At 39.4% G+C, this 23,367-nt stretch overlaps 1 protein-coding gene across 1 annotated transcript in view; it reads right to left on the bottom strand.

Moving 5' to 3' along the window:
* The window catches only part of L3MBTL4 (L3MBTL histone methyl-lysine binding protein 4), a 331,967-nt gene that overhangs the window by 173,099 nt on the left and 135,501 nt on the right, over window positions 1-23,367 (bottom strand). The window contains exon 12 of the mRNA XM_019755692.3: window positions 18,328-18,442. Coding sequence (XP_019611251.2) covers window positions 18,328-18,442 — 115 coding nt within the window. The remainder of the gene's footprint in view (window positions 1-18,327; window positions 18,443-23,367) is intronic.

The following is a 23,367-nucleotide window of genomic DNA, read 5'->3' as shown; positions in this document are numbered from 1 at the left end:
TTCTTCTAAACCTTAACTTTTAGACAATTCTATCTCAAAGATATTATAAAAAAAAAAAACAAAACACTGCTTTTTTTTTTTTTCTCTGAAACTCCTTTGTCTTATATAAACCCAGCTTTTTAAAACATGACTAATTTGGGGGCGGTCTGGTGGCTCAAGCGGTTGGAGCACCGTGTTCCTAACACCAAAGGCCACCAGTTCAATTCCCCATGGGCCAGTGAGCTGCGCCCTCTACAGCTAAGATTGTGAACAACGGCTCTCCCTGGAGCTGGGCTGCGGTGAGCAGCTGGAGGTCGGTTTGAGTTGCTGTGAGCTGCCGTGGGCTGGTGAGTGGCCAGCAGCCAACGAGAGCTGCCGTGAGCCGCCCACCGACGACCGGCAACCGACTGCCTCAGCCAGGCAGAGCAAGGCTCTAATACCAGCTTGGACCAGGGAGCTGTGCCCTACAACTAGAAAAAGATATATTTAAAAAAAAGACTAATTTGGTTACTTGGTTTATGTAAATACGTTACCATCTAATCTGAGTAAAAATCCTACAAAACCACTCCCCCTTCTCCTTTTCAATCTTTCTCTCTCTATCTCTTCATCTTCCCCTTCACCCAGCTCCTGTCCTCCCTCCCTTCCTTCCTCTACTTTACCTCCTGCAACATACTAAATGGAAGCCAAAAGGATGGCAATTTAAGCCTTTCTTATTCCTAGGATTTTTCTTATTCACACGAAGGGAGATAAAGGACAGTCCTAATACTGTAGGGATATCATGGGCATTCATGACTTGTTTTTGAGCTTCCCTAATGCTTACCAAAAGAATTAATTAATTACAAGTTCCATTTTCATTGAAAGTGTCCCATATAATTTGCTGACTAAAAAATCAATTAGCTCCTGACAGAAACGTCATTGGTTCTCATTACCAAACATGTATAAATATATGTTATTTAGAAGAATTGAACATACTGTACAGCTCAAGATTCCAAAGTGGGATGACTATAACATCTTTCCAATAACCTGCAAATTACATGTAAAGTAGAAACATGTAATTCATAATCTCTTTTGAAATTAGCCTTGATCTAACATAGCAACATTAAGAGCTTTCATTACCAATAAGCTTGTGGCCATTCTTAACAGAAAATGTTGAGTTTTTTGAGAAGCTCATGAGTGTGTGTGTGTGTGTGTGTGTGTGTGTGTGTGTAGTGTATATAAAATTAACAATTATATTTCTCCCGGTGGCTTCTACTCTAAACCAAACTCTACAATTAATGACATTCCCATGTTGAAGGACTTGTGAACAGTGTTGGCAGAATTGCTATGTTTCTAAGGAGAAAGAAATCCTTGACCCTAATGTCTGTAATAGATGCTTGGATGAAACAGAAGGAGCGGCTCACCTTTCCTCCAAGATCTGTGCACTAGTTTATTCACTAGTGGCTTTGAATTAGTCTGGATTATAGACGTTAGAGGAAAGAACAAGCCCTTAGAGAGTGTAAGTGTTAGCTGCCTCAGAGGGAGTTCCATGCAAGGAGATGTCACAGACTAGACGTGCTGCCTGATCGAAACAGCAAACAACAGTGTTCGTATTAATTACAGATATAGAGGTGCTCCATTCAGAGAATGCTCCCATCAAAGGGTCTGAACATTCAAATTCTAACTTGCCTATGGCTGTGTGAGTGTCCACACAGTACATGGACCCCAGGGACTGCCATTTCAGTCCCGTCTAAAGCAGCAGTGCAACAATAGAGCAGGCTCCACAAGGCCCCAGGCCTCGGACACAGCAGGACCAGAGAGCCTGAGAGTCTACCAGAGGCAGGAGAAAGGTCCTATTACTGGCGCACAAAGCAGGAAGGGACTCACAGATGTTTAAATATATCAATTTCCAGGTCCGGCAATACCAGAATTCCGGAGGTAAGATTGTCAATCTTATTTCTTTAGTGTTTCCCATCCAGATTGGGAACCAGTGACCTAGTCCATCCACTTACTTCTGCAAATAAGGAAGTAAAGGATTAGAAGGTTAAATAACCTGGAAGGTTAAATACGACCATAAATTGTATTTGAGCGATTAAAACAAAAATATCAAGGTTTCTAACTTCAGATCTGTGCTCTTCTTGCTCTGCTATGCTGCCCGCTAAGCAATTGCTATAATTTATACATTTATATACACAATTTATAATTTGCACATTTATATACACAAACTTCCTTAATCAACTATTTGTAGCTCTCAAAGACAGCAAGGGCAGCCACGCATGTCAAGGTCGACGGAAGTCTGCAATGAACAGAACGAAGTCTGGGTGATCCCACCACTCTGCTCTGCAATGGGTGTGGAAAGGATCGTGTGTGGAGTCAGAGACCCCTCCTCAGCCCTCGTGTGCTCCTCACAATGGGTGCAGATTCCTTAATAATGCTTCTGGTATTTAAAATGTGGTGTTTCTCACACGGCGTCACCCTCAGTTCATGCCAATCACTTCAACTCATGCTCAACACCAGCCATCTGTCTAGTTCAGTGATGGAGGTTAAAGCCCTGTGCTGGACTTACTAAGACCATTTTCAGTTACTATGACCAAACACATTTTTTGCCTTACTTGCTGAATTTAGGAGCTAACCCTAGAATAACATGTGACTCCACCATATTGCTGAGCTTTCCCTGGCTGCCTGGCATTGCATAAAATTTGGTCAGAGATATTACATAAAAAGATTTCTCTCCTATTTTAATGACTTCCATTACAACACAGGTCCATTGATATGAAAAAGAGAATGATGAGTTCAAAGAAAATGATGGAGGATGTTCTTGTTAATCTAAAAAGCACAAACTGCACATTAAAGAATAAAACCTTGCAAAACTGTATGTATTTTACTCTGCGTAACAATTGCTTAGGACATAAAATCTTTTAATGGTCAGGAAAATAGTCATGTAGAAGCACTAAGGACAGTGTAGGATTATTCAAGGGGAATGATGTCTTGAAGCAGAGGGTCAGGCATGTGGAAGGCATGCATTACTGGGTTATAATGCTAGTATGGTATGCCATCAGCAGGCGTGTCCTCACCCTTAATGGAGTTCAACTATTTAATGACCATAGAAATAACATTACATATAGAAACTTTTAGTGAAGGAATGATCTAAGTAAAGTTAGGAGTATTCTAAAGAATGCTCGAGGGTGGTGAGATGCAGCAGAAGACCGTCCAGTAGCCATTCAGATATACTGGGAAGAGGCTACTGGCTGGTCACAGGAGCTCTGTGTCTCCAGCCCCCAGTGGGAGGAGCTCTTAAATATGTCAGTCCTGAGCAGGTCAGGAAGGAAAGATCTGTGGTCACTGCTGATGTAAGTACAGGTGCAGAGAGCTGTTAGCCCAAAGACCCATGGCAGGTATCCTGCCATCACTTATAACTACATGTTAACTTCTCATGTTAAAGTGAAACTTACTGCAGTACTAAGGAAAATAATTCTAATTTTACTTTCTGGTTTGAAATAAATATCAAAGTGTGTATAAAAAGTAACATGTAAGCCAAAAGCTCTTAGATCTTAAAAATGCTATAAAATTTTCAGTTCTATAAGTCTGTCAATTGCAGTGCTCATTGAATTTTAAGTTTGTGTATGTTTTCAACTTCTTAATTCTTAGTTGCTTAAAAAGCAGAGTGAAAACAAACAAAAAAAACACCTCATAATCTAGAAACAGCTTCTTTCATAATGCAAATATGTAATATTTATTTTGCATTAAAATATTTGACATTTATTTTTTTATTAGTTTCAGGTGTACAAAACAATGTAATAGTTAGATATTTACATCCCTCACAAAGTGATGTAATCACTTTCCCCCAATCTACTACCCCTCTGATATTGTATATAGCTGTTAGAATTCCACTGACTCGATTCCCAATGCTGTACTCCACATCCCATGACTATATATACAGGAGGTAAGACAATCAAGTTTGTGAACTCATCCCAGAAAAAGTGCTACATACCTCATTGCTGAATATCACTATGATCAGATTCAAAGTACTCCCCTTGGGAAGCTATGCACCGACGACAGCAACTAGTCTACCCTTCAAAGCTATTTAGGAACTCTTTTTCTGAAATGGCCATCAGAGCTGTCGTTGTATTACCCTTGATGTCCTGAATGTCATCAAAATGCCTTCCTTTCAATATTTCCTTTACCTTCGAGTAAAGAAGAAGTCATTGGGGGCCAGATTAGGTGAGTAGGGAGGGTGTTTAAACAGTTATTTGTTTACTGGTTAAAAAGTCCCTCAGAGATAGCGCTGTGTGAGCTGATGCATAGTCATGATGCAAGAGCCATGAATTGTTGGCAAAAAGTGCAGGTTGTCTAACTTTTTCATGCAGCCTTTTCAGCACTTCCAAATAGTAAACTTGGTTAACTGTTCATCCAGTTGGTACAAATTAATAATGAATAATCCCTCTGATATCAAAAAAAGGTTAGGAACATCATTGCAACAAGTCTGCAAACTTAATTGTCAGACTTCATATATATGTATTAAATATATATATATATATTATATAATTAAATATGTATATATATTTAATTCTAGTTGACATTCCATATTATTCAGTTTCAGCTTCAGGTGTACAGCACAGTGGTCAGGCATCTACACAGTCCTTGAAGTGGTATCCGTAATAAGACAAGTGCCCATCTGACCCCCTACAAAATCTTTACAACATTATTGATTATATTCCCCCCAACTGTATTTCATATCTCCAGGGCTATATTGTGACTACTAATTTGTACTTACTAATCATTTTGCCTTCTTCCCCATCCCTACCCCCTCCCACCTAGCAATCCTCAGTGTTTTTTATTCCCCTATATCCCTGAGTCTATTTCTGTTTTGTTTGTTCGTTTATTCTGTTCTTCAGATTCCACATATAAGTGAGATCATATGGTATTTGTCTTTCTCCATCTGACTTATTTCACTTAGCATAACATTCTCTAGGTCCATCCATGTTGTTGCAAATGGTAAGATTTCATTTGACATTTATTCTATCTTCATTCTGGGAAGTAACTTAAGGATATATCTTACTTGTAAAATAAAAAACAAAATCAAACAGACTAGTAGCTTTTGATCTTTCTAAAACTATGAGAGACAAATGAACAAAACATCTCCAAGATATTAATATGACTAAGCTTATCGTCAAAGCAACATCAAGTTGCCCTCCCCAACTTTCCATTCCCTACTCCGACCCCCAAGATTGAAGGAATATCTCAGTGTGAATAGGATAAAGCATCTTGGGAGGAGGAACTTCAGACTCTTCACACTGAATCCCGGAGCCTGTGGCTGACTCCTGCCTGAGCTCTCCTAGGGCGTGCCACGGTGCCTGCTCACAGGGTCATCTCTCCCTCCAAGCTTCATCAGCACGGTCTGCAGTGCAGAACTAGGTCCCACAGGACTTCCCAAGTCCTAGCACAGTACTTGGTATACTGGAGATACCGAGCAAATCTTTATTCAGTGACAACAGCAACACTACCCTCTAAGATGGTAAAACCCTTCCTCAAGCACTATTTTCAGGCCCCCAGTCAATCACTCAAGATATCCATGAGTCAGGCTCTGTAGGAAGATGTAGGGGCAGGGTATAATAATTGCATCTCACCCCCTTCCCATCCCCTTGAAGGCATTATAGTCTTCTGAATAAGGTTCAAACTCAGAGAAATCCTGAAAGGTCTCCTGCCCAACCCAGGATTTTCACTGGAAATCCATATGCTGCCATCCGCAAATCTGGCCAGATATTAACTAGGACAGAATAAGAAACCTTTTCGGCTTATTGTCAAACCACTGAGTCATTCCATGACTTTTAGAAGATAGTGTGTATTTGTTTTAAATATCAGTAACTTTGCACAGAACTGTGCCTTGTTTAGATACAATCTACCAATTTCTGTAATCGGACAATTAAGACCCACCTTTTTACATTACATCTCAACTGTGAACAGTAGTGAATGAAGTTATCTAGGTATGATGAAAAAATAATCTGTAAAATTGTTCTGAGCTACCAGTAGGACATGATATTAAAGACCAAGTTTTAGAACAAAGTAAATGAATTCCGCCTTCATACCTCCAGAAGGCAAGGCACACAGGATAAGTACTTCAACAAAGACCATTTAAAACAGATAATACCATGAAGACTATAAGTACATTTTGAAGTGTATTATTTTTCCTTGATAAGTCTATCATGTAAATCTGTAATTAGGGACTTCTAAAATAGCTAACTTTTTTTTTTTTTTAGCACAATGTGCTGTAATTGTCTATTAAGTCAATGAGTACTTAGGGACTCTTAAAACTGCTGATTACTTGCTTGCTGTATTTTGGAAAAACGAATACTAAAGATTCCTTACGAAATTCTCTTTAAAATAGAGTAAAATAGAAAATGTGCTGTTATCTGGCTAAGTTAACAAGCTTTATTTTTTCTTTGGAATGATATCTACCCATCATCATATTTATTATTCCAGATCTAGGCTATAATTGCATTAACTCTTATTTTATAATCTAAGTGAATTGCCATCTCTGATGGAATAAATGTTTCCTAATTCAACAGTGTCCCAAATGTTCATCAAAGAGGGCTTTAGTCATCATTCATTTCTTAATGTTGATTTAAGAATTTTATTTCACTTAACAAGATTAACTACGTATCAGGCAATATTGTGTATTTACAAGTCATTCTGTTATATTATACATCTGCTGTGTAATTAAACAAATGGGATTAAAATGTGAGCTATATCTTTGTTTCAAGTTATGTTCTATTTTGCTTAACTGCTAAATAAATTAGAAATGTTCTCAAGGTCTTTAATTATAAAGACTATAGATATTATTAAACTTTGTAGTACTATTCTATTAATATATACTTTAACTTCATAGTAATGTTTCATTTAATTTACTTTGTAATCAAGTATCATAATTACTTCCAAATATAAATCAACCAGAAGCTAAAGAAAGAGCAATGACAAAATTATTTAGACATGGAAGCCAGCTAGAAAATCTCCTTTTCTGCCTGTCAACTTTTTATTATGAAAGTTTCTTTTGTTAGCTGTGGGGGGTGTTTGGCCTGTCTTTCCTACTAGGCCTGACTAAACTAATTCCATAACTTCAACTCAAGAATTCACTCCATGAAGGCTGCAGGCAAAAGCACAAGGTGGCTTCTAGAGATGTACGTCTGTTTCCTTGCTTTTTGTCGTAAGTGATGAACCAGCTCTTAGATAGAGAAATGAATATGCAAGTATTTATTAGAAGCCAAACATTAGAGCAAAGCTGACAGACACAACACTCATCGTCCCTCCACCCATGAAGCTTATCGTCTCATGAGGACCACTGACAAAAAGCAAGGAAATAGACAATTGAAATAGTTACATATTGTGATATACACTATGGAGAAAAGGAAGTGGTGAAATGGAAAACAATATTGGTCACTGTTCTTTAGATAATGTAGACAGGGAAGGCCTTTCTCAGAAGAAACCATTTGAGATTAATTCTAAAAGGTGAGAAAGTCATTTATTGTAGGAGCACACAGACCATCTGGACGAGAAGATATACGTAAAGGTCAAATACATGGTGATGGAAGGAGAACTGACTCTGGGTGGTGAACACACAATGTGAGATATAGAGGATGTATTACAGAATTGTACACCTGAAACCTATGTAATTTTACTAACCATTGTCACCCCAATAAACTTCAATTAAAAAGAAAAAAGGAAAAAAATAAAGGTCCTGGGTAGAAAGAATTTGTGTTCAAGAAACTGAAAGGAGTGAGTGGAGCAGACGAGAGGTTAAAGAAGACAAGCAGATCAGAGGTGTGCATTTCTCTTCTTGCATTTCCCTCCCTGCCCTCATCTCCCCCACTCTCAGATAGACATTGGAGTCGGCATTTGTTTATGAATAGGGAGCCTCCAAATGAGGCTGGGGCAAGGGTCAGCTATTCGCTTCCTTTGGTATAATAAGGGGTGACTGTACATCTCTAGGAAAAGCTCCCACATGGCTGGAGGCGATGATGTAGCAGTCACCAGTTGCCAAGTCAATGAGCCCAAGGCTGTACTTCTGTGTCAGCACAATCTGTGTGGAACCAAGAAGGCACCAGAAGTTCTGTTACACCTCAGTTGGGAGGCACAGGGTCTCTGAAAGGTCTGGTAGGTGAGCAGAAGCCTGTGGTCAAAATACAAAAGCCCCTTATAGAGACATTTGGAGACTAGAGCAAACAGCCAGGACCAAACAACTTGGAGGAAATAACTTGAGGTATGCAGCCAGGGGGCTCCTCCCAGGCCCAGTAAGGATTCCTCTGTATGGAAAGGTAAGTCTCAGTCAGTATGTGCCCTAAAAACAGCTGTGCACCCTGTGAGCTGCTGACTATCACGAATGATATCCAGTTACTGCAGACACTCTAGGCATGAGGATATGCTGCAATGTCATCTATTTTTATTTTTTGCCACCCTCTTCCCATCATGCTTCACACAACACTGCTGGTGCTGCACAACAGAAGGTGCCGCCCCTTTTTGGAAGCTCAGACTCAGCACTTCCACAGACTTCTCTGAGGCTGGAACCTCACACCAGTGGATCACCCACCTTCCCAACTAAAGAAGGGGGTAACACCAAGGGAGGCTTATATTATTATAAAAGTATGTACACACTATAGGTTTCAGGCAAATCAGAAAGTACATTCTGACTAGGACCCAAGCCCCACTTTTGTCTCCAACAAACTGGGAAAACCACTGTGTCTCCATGCCTCTGAATGACAGGTTGGGACCTGACGAGCTCAGATGATTCTGTCAGTTTTATGTTCAACATCCACACCTTTGGTGACTCTCAAGGATAAATCACCTTCTCTAGGTTGGCTCTGACTTCCCGAGAATATGACACAAATCTTCTCTCCTTACATCTGCTGATTTTCTCACCCATGACTGAGAGAGCAGTCTATTCCTCTCAAGTTGGTGATGCACAGTGTCCACAGCACAAATGAGGAGGCCAGCCTCATCTGGCAGCATGGTTACCTACACGGGGCGCTCTCCCTGGAGGGCCGAGAGACCCACCATGTCACTGCACATCCCCACCAGCTCTTGTCATTGCATGTCCGTTCTCATCATTTCAGAAAAAAAAGACTTTATAAGTACCAGGTGAGAAAGGTCTATAAGTTACCAAATGGTGCATTCAAATTCTGCATTAAATTAAAAAACTGTTTGAGGGGTTTTCTAAAATGTTTTTTTTTTTTTTTTTCAGTTCTCAATTACAGTTGACACACAATATATTAGTTTCAGGTATAGAACACAGTGGTTAGGTATTTATAAAACTTACACAGTTATCACCCCATAAATCCAGTACACACCTGACACCTTACATAGTTATTATGTTCCCCATGCTATACCATACATCCCCATGACTATGAGTATTTTGTAACTACCAATTTATACCTCTTAATCTCCTTGCCCCCTTCACTCATCCCCTCAAAGTCCCCATCTGGCAACTAACAAAATGCTCTCTGTATCTTTAAGCCCATTGCAGTTTTGATTGTTCATTATCCTGTTCTCTAGATTTCACATATAAGTGAAATCATATGACATTTGTCTTTCTCTGTCTGATTTACTCCATTCAGCACAATACCCTCCAGGTCCATCCAGGTGGTTGCAGATGGCAAGATTTCATTCTTTCTTATGGCTGAGTAACATACCATTGTATATATGTACTTCCTCATCTTTATCCATTCATGGATAACCACGCTGCCTCCATATCTTGGCTATTATAAACAATGTTACAATAAACTTATGGATGCACATGTCCCTTTGAAGTAGTCTTTTGGGTTTCTTTGGTTAAATACCGAGACGTGGGATTACTGGGTCCTTCTTTGTCTCTTGTTATAATCTTTGTTTTAAAGTCTATTTTGACTGGTGTAAGTATTGCCACCCCAGATATTTTTATGTTTTCCATTTTCATGAAATATCTTTTTCCATTCCTTTACTCTCAGTCTGTGTATGTCTTTCGATCTTGAGTTTCTTTTAGGCAACATATGCAAGGGTCTTGTTTTCTTATCTATTCAGCCACCCTATGTCTTTTGATTGGTACATTAATCCATTTACATTGAAAATAATTGTTGACAGACATGTAGTTTCTGCCACTTTATTATTCATATTGTTGATCTCTTCTTCTTCTTCTTCTTAAAGAAGTCCCTTTAACATTCTTTGTAATCTGATTTGGTGGTGATGAACTCCTTTAGCTTTTCCTTGTTTGAGAAGCTCTTTATCTGTCCTTTGATTCTAAATATCTTTGCTGGGTAGAGTAACCTTGGTTTGGTCCTTGCTTTTAATCTCTTTGATTATTTCCTGCTAATCCTTTCTGGCCTGCAAAGTTTCTGTTGAGAAATCAGTTGACAGTCTTAAGGGAGCTCCCTTATAGGTAACTAACTGCTTTCCTCTGGCTGCTCTTTAGAGTCTCTCTTTGACATTTTAATTATGATGTATCTTCATGTGGGCCTATTTGGGTTCATCTTGGTTGGGACTCTCTGTGCTTCCTGTGCTTGTATGTTTATTTCCTTTGCTAGGTTAGGGAAATTTTCCATCATTATTTTTTCAAATAGGTTTTCAATTCCTTGCTGTCTATCGTCCCTTTCTGGTACCCCTATGACATAAATGTTACGCTTGATGTTGACCCAGAGGCCCCTTAAACTATCCTTATGTTTTGGATTGTTTTTTCTTTTCACTGTTCTGATTGGGCGTTTTCTGCTACCTATCTTCCAAATTGCTGATTCGATCCTCTGCTTCATCTAATCTATTGTTGAGTCCCTCTAATGTATTCTTCATTTCAGTTATTGCATTCTTCATTTCTGACTGGTTCTTTTTTATGTTTTCTATCTCCATTTTTATGTTTCCTATCTCTTTGTTGAAGTTCTCACAGAGATTATTAAGCATCCTTATAACCAGTGTTCTGAATTCTGCACCTGGTGGATTGCTTATCTCCATTTTGTTTAGTTACTTTTCTGGAGCTTTGTTCTGTTCTTTCATTTGGGACATGTTTCTTCATCTCCTGATTTTGCTGCCTCCTTGGGTTTGTTTCTCTGTATAGGTAGAGCTGCTATGTCTCCTGGTATTAAAAGGGTGGCATTATATAGTAGGTTTTCTGTGGGGCCCAGTGACACAGTCTTTATGGTCATCTGAGTCCAGTGTTCAGGTGCTTTGTGTGGGTCGGGTGTGCCCTCCTGTTGTAGTTGAATCTTGGTTGCTGTTTGCACATCAATAAAAGGAACTGGCCCTCAGGCTGATTTGTTTTGAGGTCTGGCCATGACTATAGTAGAGGAGCTGACCCTACAGAGCCGACCGTACAAAGCAGGATTTGCTTTAGCAGGGCTTTGGTGCCTGCCCGGTCTGCCCTTTGGGTGTATGTTTTTGTGGGGGTGGTTGGGTGCTGCTCTGTTGTGGTCCAAAGCTGACCACGAGGTGTTCTGGTTCTGGGACCTTTTGGGAGTGGCTCTGCTGCAGGCCAACATCAGCTGCTGCCTGTGCCCTGCCTGGAGCCATTTTGTGAACCACAAAGTGATGCTCAGATGGTTGCTTCTTGTGCTGGGCTTGGAGGTGCCTGGGAGAAGCTAAGCAGCAAGCTGAGGCTGGCTGCTGATAGTGCTGGGCTTGAGGCTTCCTAGCAAGAAGTACGGTGCCCAGTCCAGAAGCTGCTTCTATGGGGTTTGTGAACCTTTTAGAGATTTTAGGAAAATCTGTAGCATGAAACAAGTCAGGTCGTTTGTATGGAAAAGCCCCTAGATGTGGCTTGGTGGGCTGGCAATTTGTGTGTGGTGGGGTCTCAGGGAATCACCAGGGCAGGGCAAATGGTGTTACCCAGGTTGATGGAGAGTTACACATGGTGCCTGACTGTGTGTGAGTGCAGGCTAGGTGAGGGGAGGGCTCATCACAAGAACAATAGCTTCTGTCAGCACTTTTGCCTGGGAGAAAGCTGCCCCTCCAGCCCTCGCTCTGAGCCACACAATTCAGTTCCTCCTGTATGTCCCTGGCATCTGTTGTGCTGCTCCTCCAGCACTGGATCTCAGAGTTAGTGAGGCTATCCATTAGAAAGTCCTTGCATGGGCTCTTTAAGAGGAATGCCTGGGACTCCAGCCACCCTCCTTCTCACTCTGCCACCATCTCTGCTGGTTTTCACATCCAGAAGTTGTCGGGACTTCTTTTCCGGGCACTGGAACCCTAGCCCGGGAAGCCTGGGTTGTGTCTGGGACCCCCTCACTCCTCAAGGGAAACCTCTATAGTTGAGACAACCGTCCTGATTTTTAACTGCCACACGTGGGTGTGGGAGCAGCCCATTATGCATCTCCCCCCCTCTTACCAGTCTTGATGTGGCTTTTTCTATATGTCCTTACTTGTAAAACTTCTGTTCTGCTAGACTTCAGGTGGTTCTCAGTGATGGTTGTTCTGTACTTTAGTTGTAATTTTGATGTGGTTGTGAGAGGATGCAAGTATAACATTTTCCTACTCCCTCATCTTGACCACAATTTTGTTTTTGCTTTTGTTTTTAACCTCCAGCTATATCTCCCTTATCACAGACATTGGGACCTGTCATATTTTTATTTTATTATTCTATTCTTACCTTAAAACTTTGAACCATGTCTATGCAGTTGAATATTTTATTCTTTTTAACTCTCATTTCTAAAATAGTGTTTAATACAAAGGCTGAAGGAACATGTAGGATGAAATAAATATAGACAAATTACATTTATAAAATGTAGGAAGTTAGGAAAACAAAAAAACAATTAGACAAATATTCTCTGAAGTTCCACTCTGCATGGAGGCTGAGCCATCCCAGCCCATGGTAGGAAGGAGTGTGGAGTTTGGGGATTGGGGAGAGGAGGTGGCCACAGTAGGTTGGCATATTGGCACATTCCATTCTGGACATTTCTATGAGCATTTTCTGATATGCATTTACCACCTCCAAGAGCTTCAAACATTCCATGGAGCAAAGGTAAATACAACAAAGACCCTGCTCCAAAGGATCTCATGGTGTAAAGGGGGAGTCATCCTTTCAGTCCCTCATTCATTCATTCACTCACTCATTCATTCATTCATTCATTCATTCAGTGACTCTCTCTTGAGTCCCCAGCCTGCATTGTTCTGTGGAGTTGGCATAGAACAAGCAATGGAGGGCCAACAGCAAGATGAAGTCCCTGCCACCATAGGAGACGTATTCTAGTGAGAGAGGAGAGGTGAGAACAGAAACAAATAAGCTTATTATATCATGTCAGCCTGTCAGAACTTCTATTAAGAAACACAAAGGCAGCTAAAGGATATAGGATGGCAGGGTTGTTGTCTGTGGACAGCTTGGACAGAGAAGGCATCTCTGGGAGGGTACCTCTGAACAAGCCTTGGGCACACATGGCGGCACAAAGTTCCAAGCCAAGGGAACAGCAGAGGCAGAAGTGAATCGCGCTGTTGTGCTGGAGGCAGCACAAGGCCAGTGCTGCCAACTGACTCTGAGTGACCAAGGACAAGAGGAAAGAAAAAAAAAACCTGCTGTGAGTTTTCAGGGACCAGATTTCAGGGGGCCCCCAGGTTGAGAGTAGCACTTTGGAAGAAACTCTCTGTGAGATAGGAAGCCAGTCAAGGGTTCTGGGCATGAGAGTGGCAAGAAAAATAAATGTAACTCTAACAAAACAGAAGAGAGGACGAAATACTGTAGGATGATGAGGATGAAGAGAAAATTCATCTCCCTAAGGACATCAGACGTTTTGAAGAGATGACTCTTGACTGCAAAGGACTTCATCTTGGCCCCAATGCTAAAAGGATTAGCACTAGGGACAAGGTATACACACCCTACCCAGAAGCACAGGAGTACTCAGTGTAGACTAGGAAGAGAGGCAGGGGACCTGAGGGATAGTATAATAAATTGTGCTTACTAGAGAAGGCTCCTATGAGAACTGGTTATATCCATTTGATTTGACAATGAGAAAGCTACTGAATAACTCAGTAAAAGTAATTTTATTTCACTTGTGGTGGTATTATTTATGATTGTGATATTGTGATTTATAATAAGAAGTATATATTTGGTTTTCATCTCCACTCAAGCACAGAGCTCTGAAAATCCTTGGAATTCCCAGTGATGAGAACAATAAAGGTGTCTTTTGTTATGTTAATGAGATGATTACTTTTGGAAAGCACCTAAGAAGAGGACTGGTTGCCTGTGGAGCCAAACATGTAATTACAGGGTTAGAATTTTCAGTACCACCCCTTGACCTGTGGGGAGAGGAGAGGGGCTGGAGATTGAGTTCAAGCTCCAGTGGACAATGATTTAATCAGTCATGCCTATGTCATAAAGCCTACTTAAAAACTCAAAAGGACTGGGTTTGGAGAGATTCTGGGTGAGTGAATCAGAATGTATCCACATCCCACTGTGCTGGGTTCCAAACCCCACGAGGACAGAAGCTTCTTTGTTAAGGACCTAACCCCATGTATCTCTTCATAACCAGTGTCCTGAGTTCTGTGAGCTGCTCTAGCAAATTAACTGAACCCAAACAGGGGGTTGTGGAAACCTCTGATTTACAGCCAGTTTTTCAGAAGCAAAGGTAAGAACTTGCACTCGTGATTGGCATCTGAAGTAGGGACAATCTTGTGGCTCTCAGCCCTTCACCTGTGAAATCTGATGCTATCTCCAGGCACATAGAGACAGAATGGAACTGAATTGTAGGACATCCAGCTGGTATAGGAGAATTGCTTAGTGTGAGGAAAAACCCCACACATTGGAACTGGGTGCAGAATTGCAATGATGTATTCAGATTCTTTTTTAAAGTACAGCTTAGTTCTTCAGTTCTCAATTCAATGGGGTTTATCTTAAGCCTAAGTTAGTATTCTAAATGTTTTTACCTGTCCTAAATAATATTCACTATTCATTCAGTGATCTGCAATCCCTTTATGAATAGTGCAATTGTAACAAGTACCTAGGGAAATACCATACTGGTTGTGTTAAGTTTTAGGAAATAAAATCAACTCCGAATTTTCTGAATCAATGAAGAGAAACAGTGGTATGGAAAGCAACTGGCCTGTGCTCTTCACACAGTCCTACATTTACTGAAGGGCCACTGTATACCAGACTAATGAAAATAGCCATTAAGGTATTTAATCTCATAAACCTACAAATCCCAGGGGTGAAATAACTTGCCCAGTCAGAGCAGAATAGAAATTTAAATCCAAGTTTTTCTAACTCCACAGTCCATCTTTTTCTCAAGCTTGGTTAATTTCCAAAGCAAGAGATATCAGACATCCCATTGCCCAACGGAGCAGGTAATCTGTGGGCAGATAATTAACAATATAGGAAAAGAAATGAGCTCTATTTAAAGAAATTTCACATATAATGTGACTGGGATTACAGTTTCCGAATGATACAACTAAAAAGATTGCCAAAAGAAAATCAAGTAGATGACCAATTTAGTCATGGCTTTTTAATTCTGATATTTTTATATCTTTATAAAGACATTCATGGAATGCAAAACATTATAAAAAGATCTTGACAAGTTAATAGTGCTAAATCTTAAGTATTTATTTTCTTTTTAAGCGTAGAAAAAATCCACCATGAACTCTATATTAGATAAAACAGACAAATTGTGCCCTCATGGCAAGAGAAAAGGAAAGTTTAACCTGGCAGGGGGATACATGGTGACCTGCAGGTAAGCATCTATTGCTGGGAATGACAGCTAAGAGGAAATGGTCTTCACGTGGCCATACAAATTGGCGCTCTTCCAAGTTGAATGGGAACATTCAAGTTTTCACACTCAAGAGGCTTTCACAGTTATCTTCTCAAGAACTTCTATTAGGCCTTAGTGATTGAACGTTGTAAATTATTGAATATTATCATCGTGGAGAACATAAGGTAAGATTTGGGTTTTATACGGACTATTACAGGGAAGAAATGAGAGAAAAGAAAGTCATGAAGCTGTTACAACAGCCAATGCTAGAATCTCAAACTTTGCTTTTTGCAGTTCCTAGATGAACCATTTGTTTCTACATTCCAGTGGGGAAATCATTCAATGACAAATAAATAAATAACAGAATAAATTCTGGAGTAGAAATGTGTGTGTGTGTGTGTGTGTGTTTGTGTGTGTGTGTGTGTGTGGTTTTGTGTATTTTTGCTTTAACAAAAGGGGGTAGATGATATTGAACCATATTATAAACATGTCTTAAAATCTAGCTATTTAAAAACTGATAAGACAAGTGATGTACATATGAATAATTATAAACCATAGGGTTAACTGAGCAACTTATAATAAACAGTATTATCATGATTAATCCAAATAAATTTATAACAAAAGAGCAAGCACAGCAGTAAAGAATATCATGATGAACTGAAGACTGTGAATTCCAAGTTATTGTTCCGCAAACTTATAGGGATTCTAATTATCTGAGTGTGAGCACACGAAACAGGAATCTTATAGTATTCCCAACACGTAAAACTTAAGAAAAAATTGAATTAAAAATATTTTGAAAACTATAGTCACATGTTACTTTTAGCACAATTTCAAATTTTGTAATCCTTATAATTTCCTGATAGCAGCTAACATTAATTGAGCACATAATATGGATCAGGCAGTTTTTAAAGTGTTATGCATATGTTACGTAATTTCATCATTATAAATGTATGAGATAGACATACTATTATTATCTCCACTTTATAAATGAGGAAATACACACAGAGACACACAGTAAGGAAGCAGTAAAACTAGAATTCAAATCCAAGCATCATGACTCCATACTTCACACTTGTAACAACTAGGCTCTAGTCCCTCTGGAACTTAAATTTTTAGATGCATTCTAGACTCTATGCAACTCCCCAGCAGACTGCAGACAATATTCTGTGAATCATTTTTAAGTAGGCTAATGCAATGGCACTGGGAGGGAGGAGTGGGAATCAAAGATGGATTTTGGAGAAATTAAGAAAGAATCATCAAGACTTAATGACTGGTTGTATTGGAATGAGGAAGGGGTAAGGAGGGAGCAGAGTCCAGCATGACTCTGAAAAAAAAGTAGGAGCTTTGTAAGCAAGTAGGAACTACAGCAGAAAAGCAAGTTTTTGGCTTGGGATGATGTTCAGGTTTGATCCATAGGCTTCAGAATGCTTATGAAACATTCAAGTCAAGAAGCCAGGTAGGTAGCTTGACAAAGGAGCAGGAGATGGATGAGGTAGACTAAAGGGAGCTGGCCCTGTACCTGAAATGCTGATCCATCCCTACCTGTGTTTATATCATTCCTACTTAAGAAAGTTACTGGGATGACAGAAAGTTACTGGGATATGTGCATGTGGGTGTGATGCGGGCGGTTAACATAAAGTGAGGACCGTTTGGCCTGGCATGCTAAAATCCAGGAGAATTAAAATTAGGATCAAAGAAACCACAAAGCACAAATGCTTACACTTTTCTCACAACATGGTACTGACTTGTTTTACATTTTCTGTCTACAGGCCCTATGATTGCTAAAGGACCTGTATCTTATTGACTTTATGGTTTTTGAAGAATCCAGCAGAATGTAAAAATGCTTGGTAAGTTATTAATTCAGGGACTCTTCTACAAGAAGTTAAGAAATTCTTTCAAAGATGCAGTTGGTCGTTTTAGATCTAAGGTTCCAGTATCTTTGGGCTGAATGAATGTAAAACATCATTAATAGAAACTTGCTAGCTTCATCCCAAAAAGCCAAAGAGGGAGCAACAGATGCAGTGAGAGAGCAAAACAAACATAAGAATGGACAGTGCTTACACATGTGTCTAAAACTAGTTATTAGTCATGGCAGCCTATTCTGATCAGAGGAATTCTTCAGACAAGAGAGCAAGATATTTTGGTTCCAGGTTTGTTAGAAATTAGGGTGCTTAATTTCTTCCTTAACTTTAAGTAGCTAGAAACACAGAAATAATGAATATACCAATAAAATAGAGGGTTTTATAAAATTTTTACAACTAAATTTTTTAATTGCTGAGATTTAAAATATTTGTTTTTTCTAAAATATTTTATAATCTATTCTATAAAAAAATCAATAAGATCGAATGTTTAAAAAAGAATAAAACATACTTTAGCTAACAAAATTGGCCAAAATTAGACAGGTTTAGGCCTGGCTCCATTTTCCAAACTAAAATATAAATAAATAAAGATTCCTTTATATAGACAACACTATCAAAATAATTCTTAACATTTATAACTTCTCATCTATATGACGCATGCCCTTTGAGGATTAATTGTGAGTAACTGGTTTTCAGTGCAGCTGTAGTGATGATTAATCAATTCACCTATCTGGTATTTAACTTTCAAATACTTGTAATAACATTAAACACAGCATTAAAGTAGGAATTCAGGCTACGTATTTAAAAAACAACAACAAAGACAAAATACTCACGATATGGCATTTCCAGTGGGTGCCCCGTTACATCACACCATCCAATTGGGTGAATGTCAGGGCTGTCTACATCCATCCAATAATCATATTTGTGTTCCCAGCCATCAAAATGAACCTGTTGAATAGTTAGCATTTAGTAATTAGTTTCACTATCCCTGTATCAAAATATTGGAAAACAAATCTCCAAAACTGAGACTGAAATTTTTTAATCACACAGTACAGCTGAAACCGTATTTAAAATGTGCTATCAAATAGCCTTCTATTTTAGCCACCAAAGCCTATTGTACTAATTTTTACAAGAAATGAAAGAAATCTGTAAAGAAAAAATTTCTCAGGGATTGGAATTTGAAGAGATAAGACCAGTCCACTTTTCCTACTAAGAAATACTGCAAGTATATCCCCTATGCTGGTAGCCACAGCAAGAACCATGTCAGCATCGTCAATAAGAGTCACTGAGGCTTGACATCAGTACAAACCTTATACTGATAGGAGATGCATGGATTAGAGATGAAAAAGAAGCAATAAACTTCAAAAGCCTGGAGGAGAGATGGAGCCATTGGAACAATGGAGGCGAAGAGAGCAGACAAAATGTGCTACTGAGGTAGATGGATTAATAGCTATCTTAATAGCTATTATTGGACAAAGTGCAAGATTTAGGGAAACCTGAAAAAGAGGTATGACCCAGATCTAGCAACTCTACTGTTTATCTCTGTTTTGCATTTTATCTACAAAATACACACACACACACACACACACAAAACACACACAAAACACATATATACATACATACAGATCTGAGAATAAATTAAAATAAAGCCTAATTTATGAAACCAAAACCAAATACTTATGTCTGAAACTTATCAAATTCCATGCTCTAGATGATTCATATTGGACAAAGAACATCAAATTTATTTGTGTGACAACAAAATAAAAATGATAATATTTTGTTATTTTATAACTCTACTTACTCTCATATATTTTTTGTTTCTGACTATCAACCATTTGGAAAATCTATCCATTTCTTTTTCTAATTTTTATTAAATTTATTGGGGTGACATTGTTTAGTAAAATCATATAGGTTTCAACCACACATTTCTATAATACATCATCTATATACTGCATTATGTGTTCAGCACCCAGAGTCAGTCTATCACCATATATTTGACCCCCTTTACCCTCTTTTACCACCCCCTCCCACTTCACCTTCTGGTAACCACTAAACTGTTGTCTGTGTATATGAGTTTTTGTTTGTCTTGTTAGTTTATTGCTTTCAGTTTTATATCCCACATATGAGTGAAGTCATATGGTTCTTGACTTTTTCTGTCTGAGTTATTTCTCTTAGCATGATAATCTCAAGATCCATTCATGTTGTTGCAGATGGCAGTATTCCACCTTTTCTTATGGCTGAGTAATATCTATCCTTTTCAAATTACAAAATTCAAAAATTTTAGAATATCATATTTTAAATAAAAAGAGTAAGATGCTAGCATTATAATAAACCAACTGAAATGTAAGTTTATTATGCAGGGCATAGGACCAAAACACACACACACACACACACACACACACACACACACAAAACCAGCAAAATTGTGTGTACTAAGTCCCAAATAATTCCCAGTATTTTTCTCCAGATCCATTTTTCTAAACAAGTGGTTCTAAAAGTGTGGTTTCCAGACCAGCAGCATCAGCATCACGTGGTCATGTGTTAGAAATGTAAATTCTTAGGGCCCAACTGAGCCAGAAATTCTAATAAGTGGAGCCTAATAATCTGTGTGTTAACAAGTCTTCCAGACGAATATGATACATGCTCAAGTTTGAGAACCAATGATCTTAAGAGTAACTTTCAAAAGAGTATTTCTACCAAATTTAGGCTTCTGGACTTGACAGAGTGCCCTTTCACAGTTATAACTATAAATCTGGACAAAATATATGAAGTGATTGTTTTTAGACACTGGATAATAAGCAGTACAGAAATGTAATCCCTAAGTTCACCCAGATGAGCCTTGACTATCAGCCTAGAGATAATTTCTTGAGACCAGCACACGGAGGAGAAACATAAACAAAGAAGTCATGTGGTGCTGAGGAGACACAGATTGCAGTTCAGAGCTGATGAAGCAGCTCGACAGTGGAGGACAAAATACTGGAAAAGATAGAGCTACAAAGAAGGGAGTCCCAGAAGTCTATGGATATTATACACAAGACCCTAGTCAAGGGATGTGCAAGGTAAGACTTGGTGAAGCCAAGCAGAGAGCAGCTGATATAGAGAGCTCAGAGTAAGACAAAGATAGTAGAGGTCACACATTACTAGGAGAAGAGAGAGACAAGAGTGGAAAGATTACAATAATACTTTTAGAATCTGACTGAGACACCAAAAAGACTACACTTTTGAAGTAAGAACCATGCCCCCCTTGTAAGAGCTACTGTAGGTCAGCCCCAAATAAGGCTAAAATCAAGCTTCAACAAGCTTAAGAACCACCAGTAATTAACTGTCTGATAAAGCAAATGCTCCCCTTTTTAAAGGAACACAAATATTCGCAACTTTGTATACTATGTTATTAATAATGTCCAATAGTGAGTTAATAATTTATTAGACTTGTAAATAAGCAGATGAATGTGAGCCATACTTAATATTTTAAAAGCAGTCACTAGACAGATACTCTGAGATGATTCAGATGTTGTAAATAGCAGACGAGGATTTTAAATTAGCTATTAAAATATGTTCAAGAACTTAAAAGAAAAAATGGTCTTAATGAGTGAACAGATATGGAAACTCAGCAGGGATATGGGAACTATAAAAGAGAAACAAATGAAGTTCTAGAACTGAAAAGCAAGATAGCTGAAAAATATTCCTGGGTGAATTCAACAAGAGATTGGAGATGGAGAAAAATGAGTAAGTGAACCATGAACATAGATTCGTGAAATTATTAATCTAAAGTGCACACAATAAAATATTTTTAAAATGAACAGAGCCTCAGGGAGTTGCAAGCAAATGTCAACTGTTCTAATATACACGTATTTGGAGTCTAGAAGGAAAGGAGAGAGAGGATAGAGCAGGAATGTGGTTAAACAAAACAAAAGTTGAAGGAATGTCAAAAAATCTCCCTATTTTTCTCCAAAATGACAATTTGCAAGCTTAAGAAGAACAGCAAAATATACAGAGAGCACTACTCATAAAATAATAAACTGATTTTTTTTCAGCTGTTTTGCTTTTCAGTTCTAGAACTTCATTTGTTTCTCTTTTATAGTTTCCATATCCCCACTGAGTTTCCATATCTGTTCACTCATTAAGACCATTTTTTCTTTTCAATTCAATTTTCATCCTAATCAAAAACTTGTGTTCTTCCAATTATCATTAATACAAAGGAAAAGCAAGCCACAGTCAAAAGACTTGACAATCAACTCAATAAATAATGGGCAAAAGATTGGAAAGCCTGTGAAAACAGAAGGCTCTTAAATGGTCAATAAGAACATTTAAAAATTTTCTACTACACTATTCATCAGAGAAACCAAAGTGAGACATTACTGTGCACCCATTGAAATAACATAAATTAAATGACTGACAACATCAATTATTGATGAGGCTGTGAAGCTCCCAGAACATTCATATAGTGTTGGAGAGAGAAGGGGGCTGTAAAATTGTACAATTACTCCAGAAAATGTTTTGCTACTTCATTATAAATTTAAATATGTGCCAACTCTGTGAATCCTAGAAATTCCACCCAAAAGAGATGAAGATATAAAGCTTTGTAAAGAAGTGTTCCTTGCAGTTTCATTCATAACCAAAACCCAAAACAACTAAATGCCCAAGTGAATATTTATTCACAAATAAGTACAGTATATGCATAAGGTGAATACTAGTCACAGATAAAAAATAAATTGTTTATACACTATGCATCAAACACACCATGTTGAGCAAAAGAGGGCAGACACAAAAGAATGCGTACTGTATGACTCCATTTATATGAAGTTTAGCAACAGGCACAGAAATCAGGCCCATGGTGGTCTGAGAAGGGGTGGGGAGTGCAACTGACTATAAAAGAGCACAAAGGAACCTTCAGTAGGGAAATATTCCAAATCTTGACTGGGGTGGGATTCTATAGGATATACATGTGTGGGGACAGAGTCCTGGAGAGCAGTTTCCGGACTCTTGGCCTCGAAGGGGAGGTGCTGGCTCGGGTAGTGAATGACCGTCGACTGTGATTGGTTGGCCGTCAGCTGTGACTGGTTGGCCAACTGGCTACTGATGTAACTGTGGGGCTGCGTTGATTGGTTGGTTGGTTGACAGGGAGAGAAGTGAATGGCGAACTGCGGATCGTGGGGCTACTACTGCGTGTGTCTCGCCCGACCGCCAGAGAGAATATAGTGGTATGACTCCCCTATCTATGGCTCCATGGGTGTTCCTTTTTGGCCTAGCCATATCCTGCGTTCTTATGTGGGGAGTGGGACTAGAGACCCCGCAGGCCGTCCCGCATGACAAATGGCGCAGCAAGCAGGGTGTGGTGCCGGCCAAAACCTACTAAAGCATGGTGGAGCAGTTTGTGCATGTAAAAGTTCAGTTTCAGAAAGCCCGAGAGGAGTTGCACCAGGAATAAGAGGTGTGGTCTGCCTGGGAGACTTGAGCCTCCAGCTGGCACACCACCCTCTTGGCCATGGAAGGCGTTGTCTTCATTTTGGTGATCTGCTGCGGCCTTAGGCTCCAAGGGTTGTGGACATCTTACACCGAGGCCTCCACCCACTCAGACACCTGGCATGGTGAGCAAGATTCCAACCAGGTAGGAATGGAGTCTGACTCTGGACAGGAGGACGTGTGGCCCCCAGACAGTGTGTGGTGTCTGGTGGCCACTGTTCTCAGGAGTTGGACCCCCAAGGAGGGGTGGGAGGACATGGATGGCTCTCCAGCCAGCGTGGAGAGGGCCCTGCAGGCTCTGGCTGAGCAGTTGCCGGAGGAGTAGAAGGGTACAGTTGGTCGCATGGGCTGGATGTTCCTCATGGCCTGGATGTTCCTCATGGCCTTGAGTCTCAACACAGAAAATACGC

This window comes from Rhinolophus sinicus, chromosome 4 (assembly GCF_057876585.1).
Source record: "Rhinolophus sinicus isolate RSI-liver-muscle chromosome 4, RSI-T2T, whole genome shotgun sequence".
Taxonomy (NCBI): Eukaryota; Metazoa; Chordata; class Mammalia; order Chiroptera; family Rhinolophidae; genus Rhinolophus; species Rhinolophus sinicus.
The sequence above is the reverse complement of the archived record's forward strand: the minus strand, read 5'-3'. Positions and strand labels throughout refer to the sequence as shown.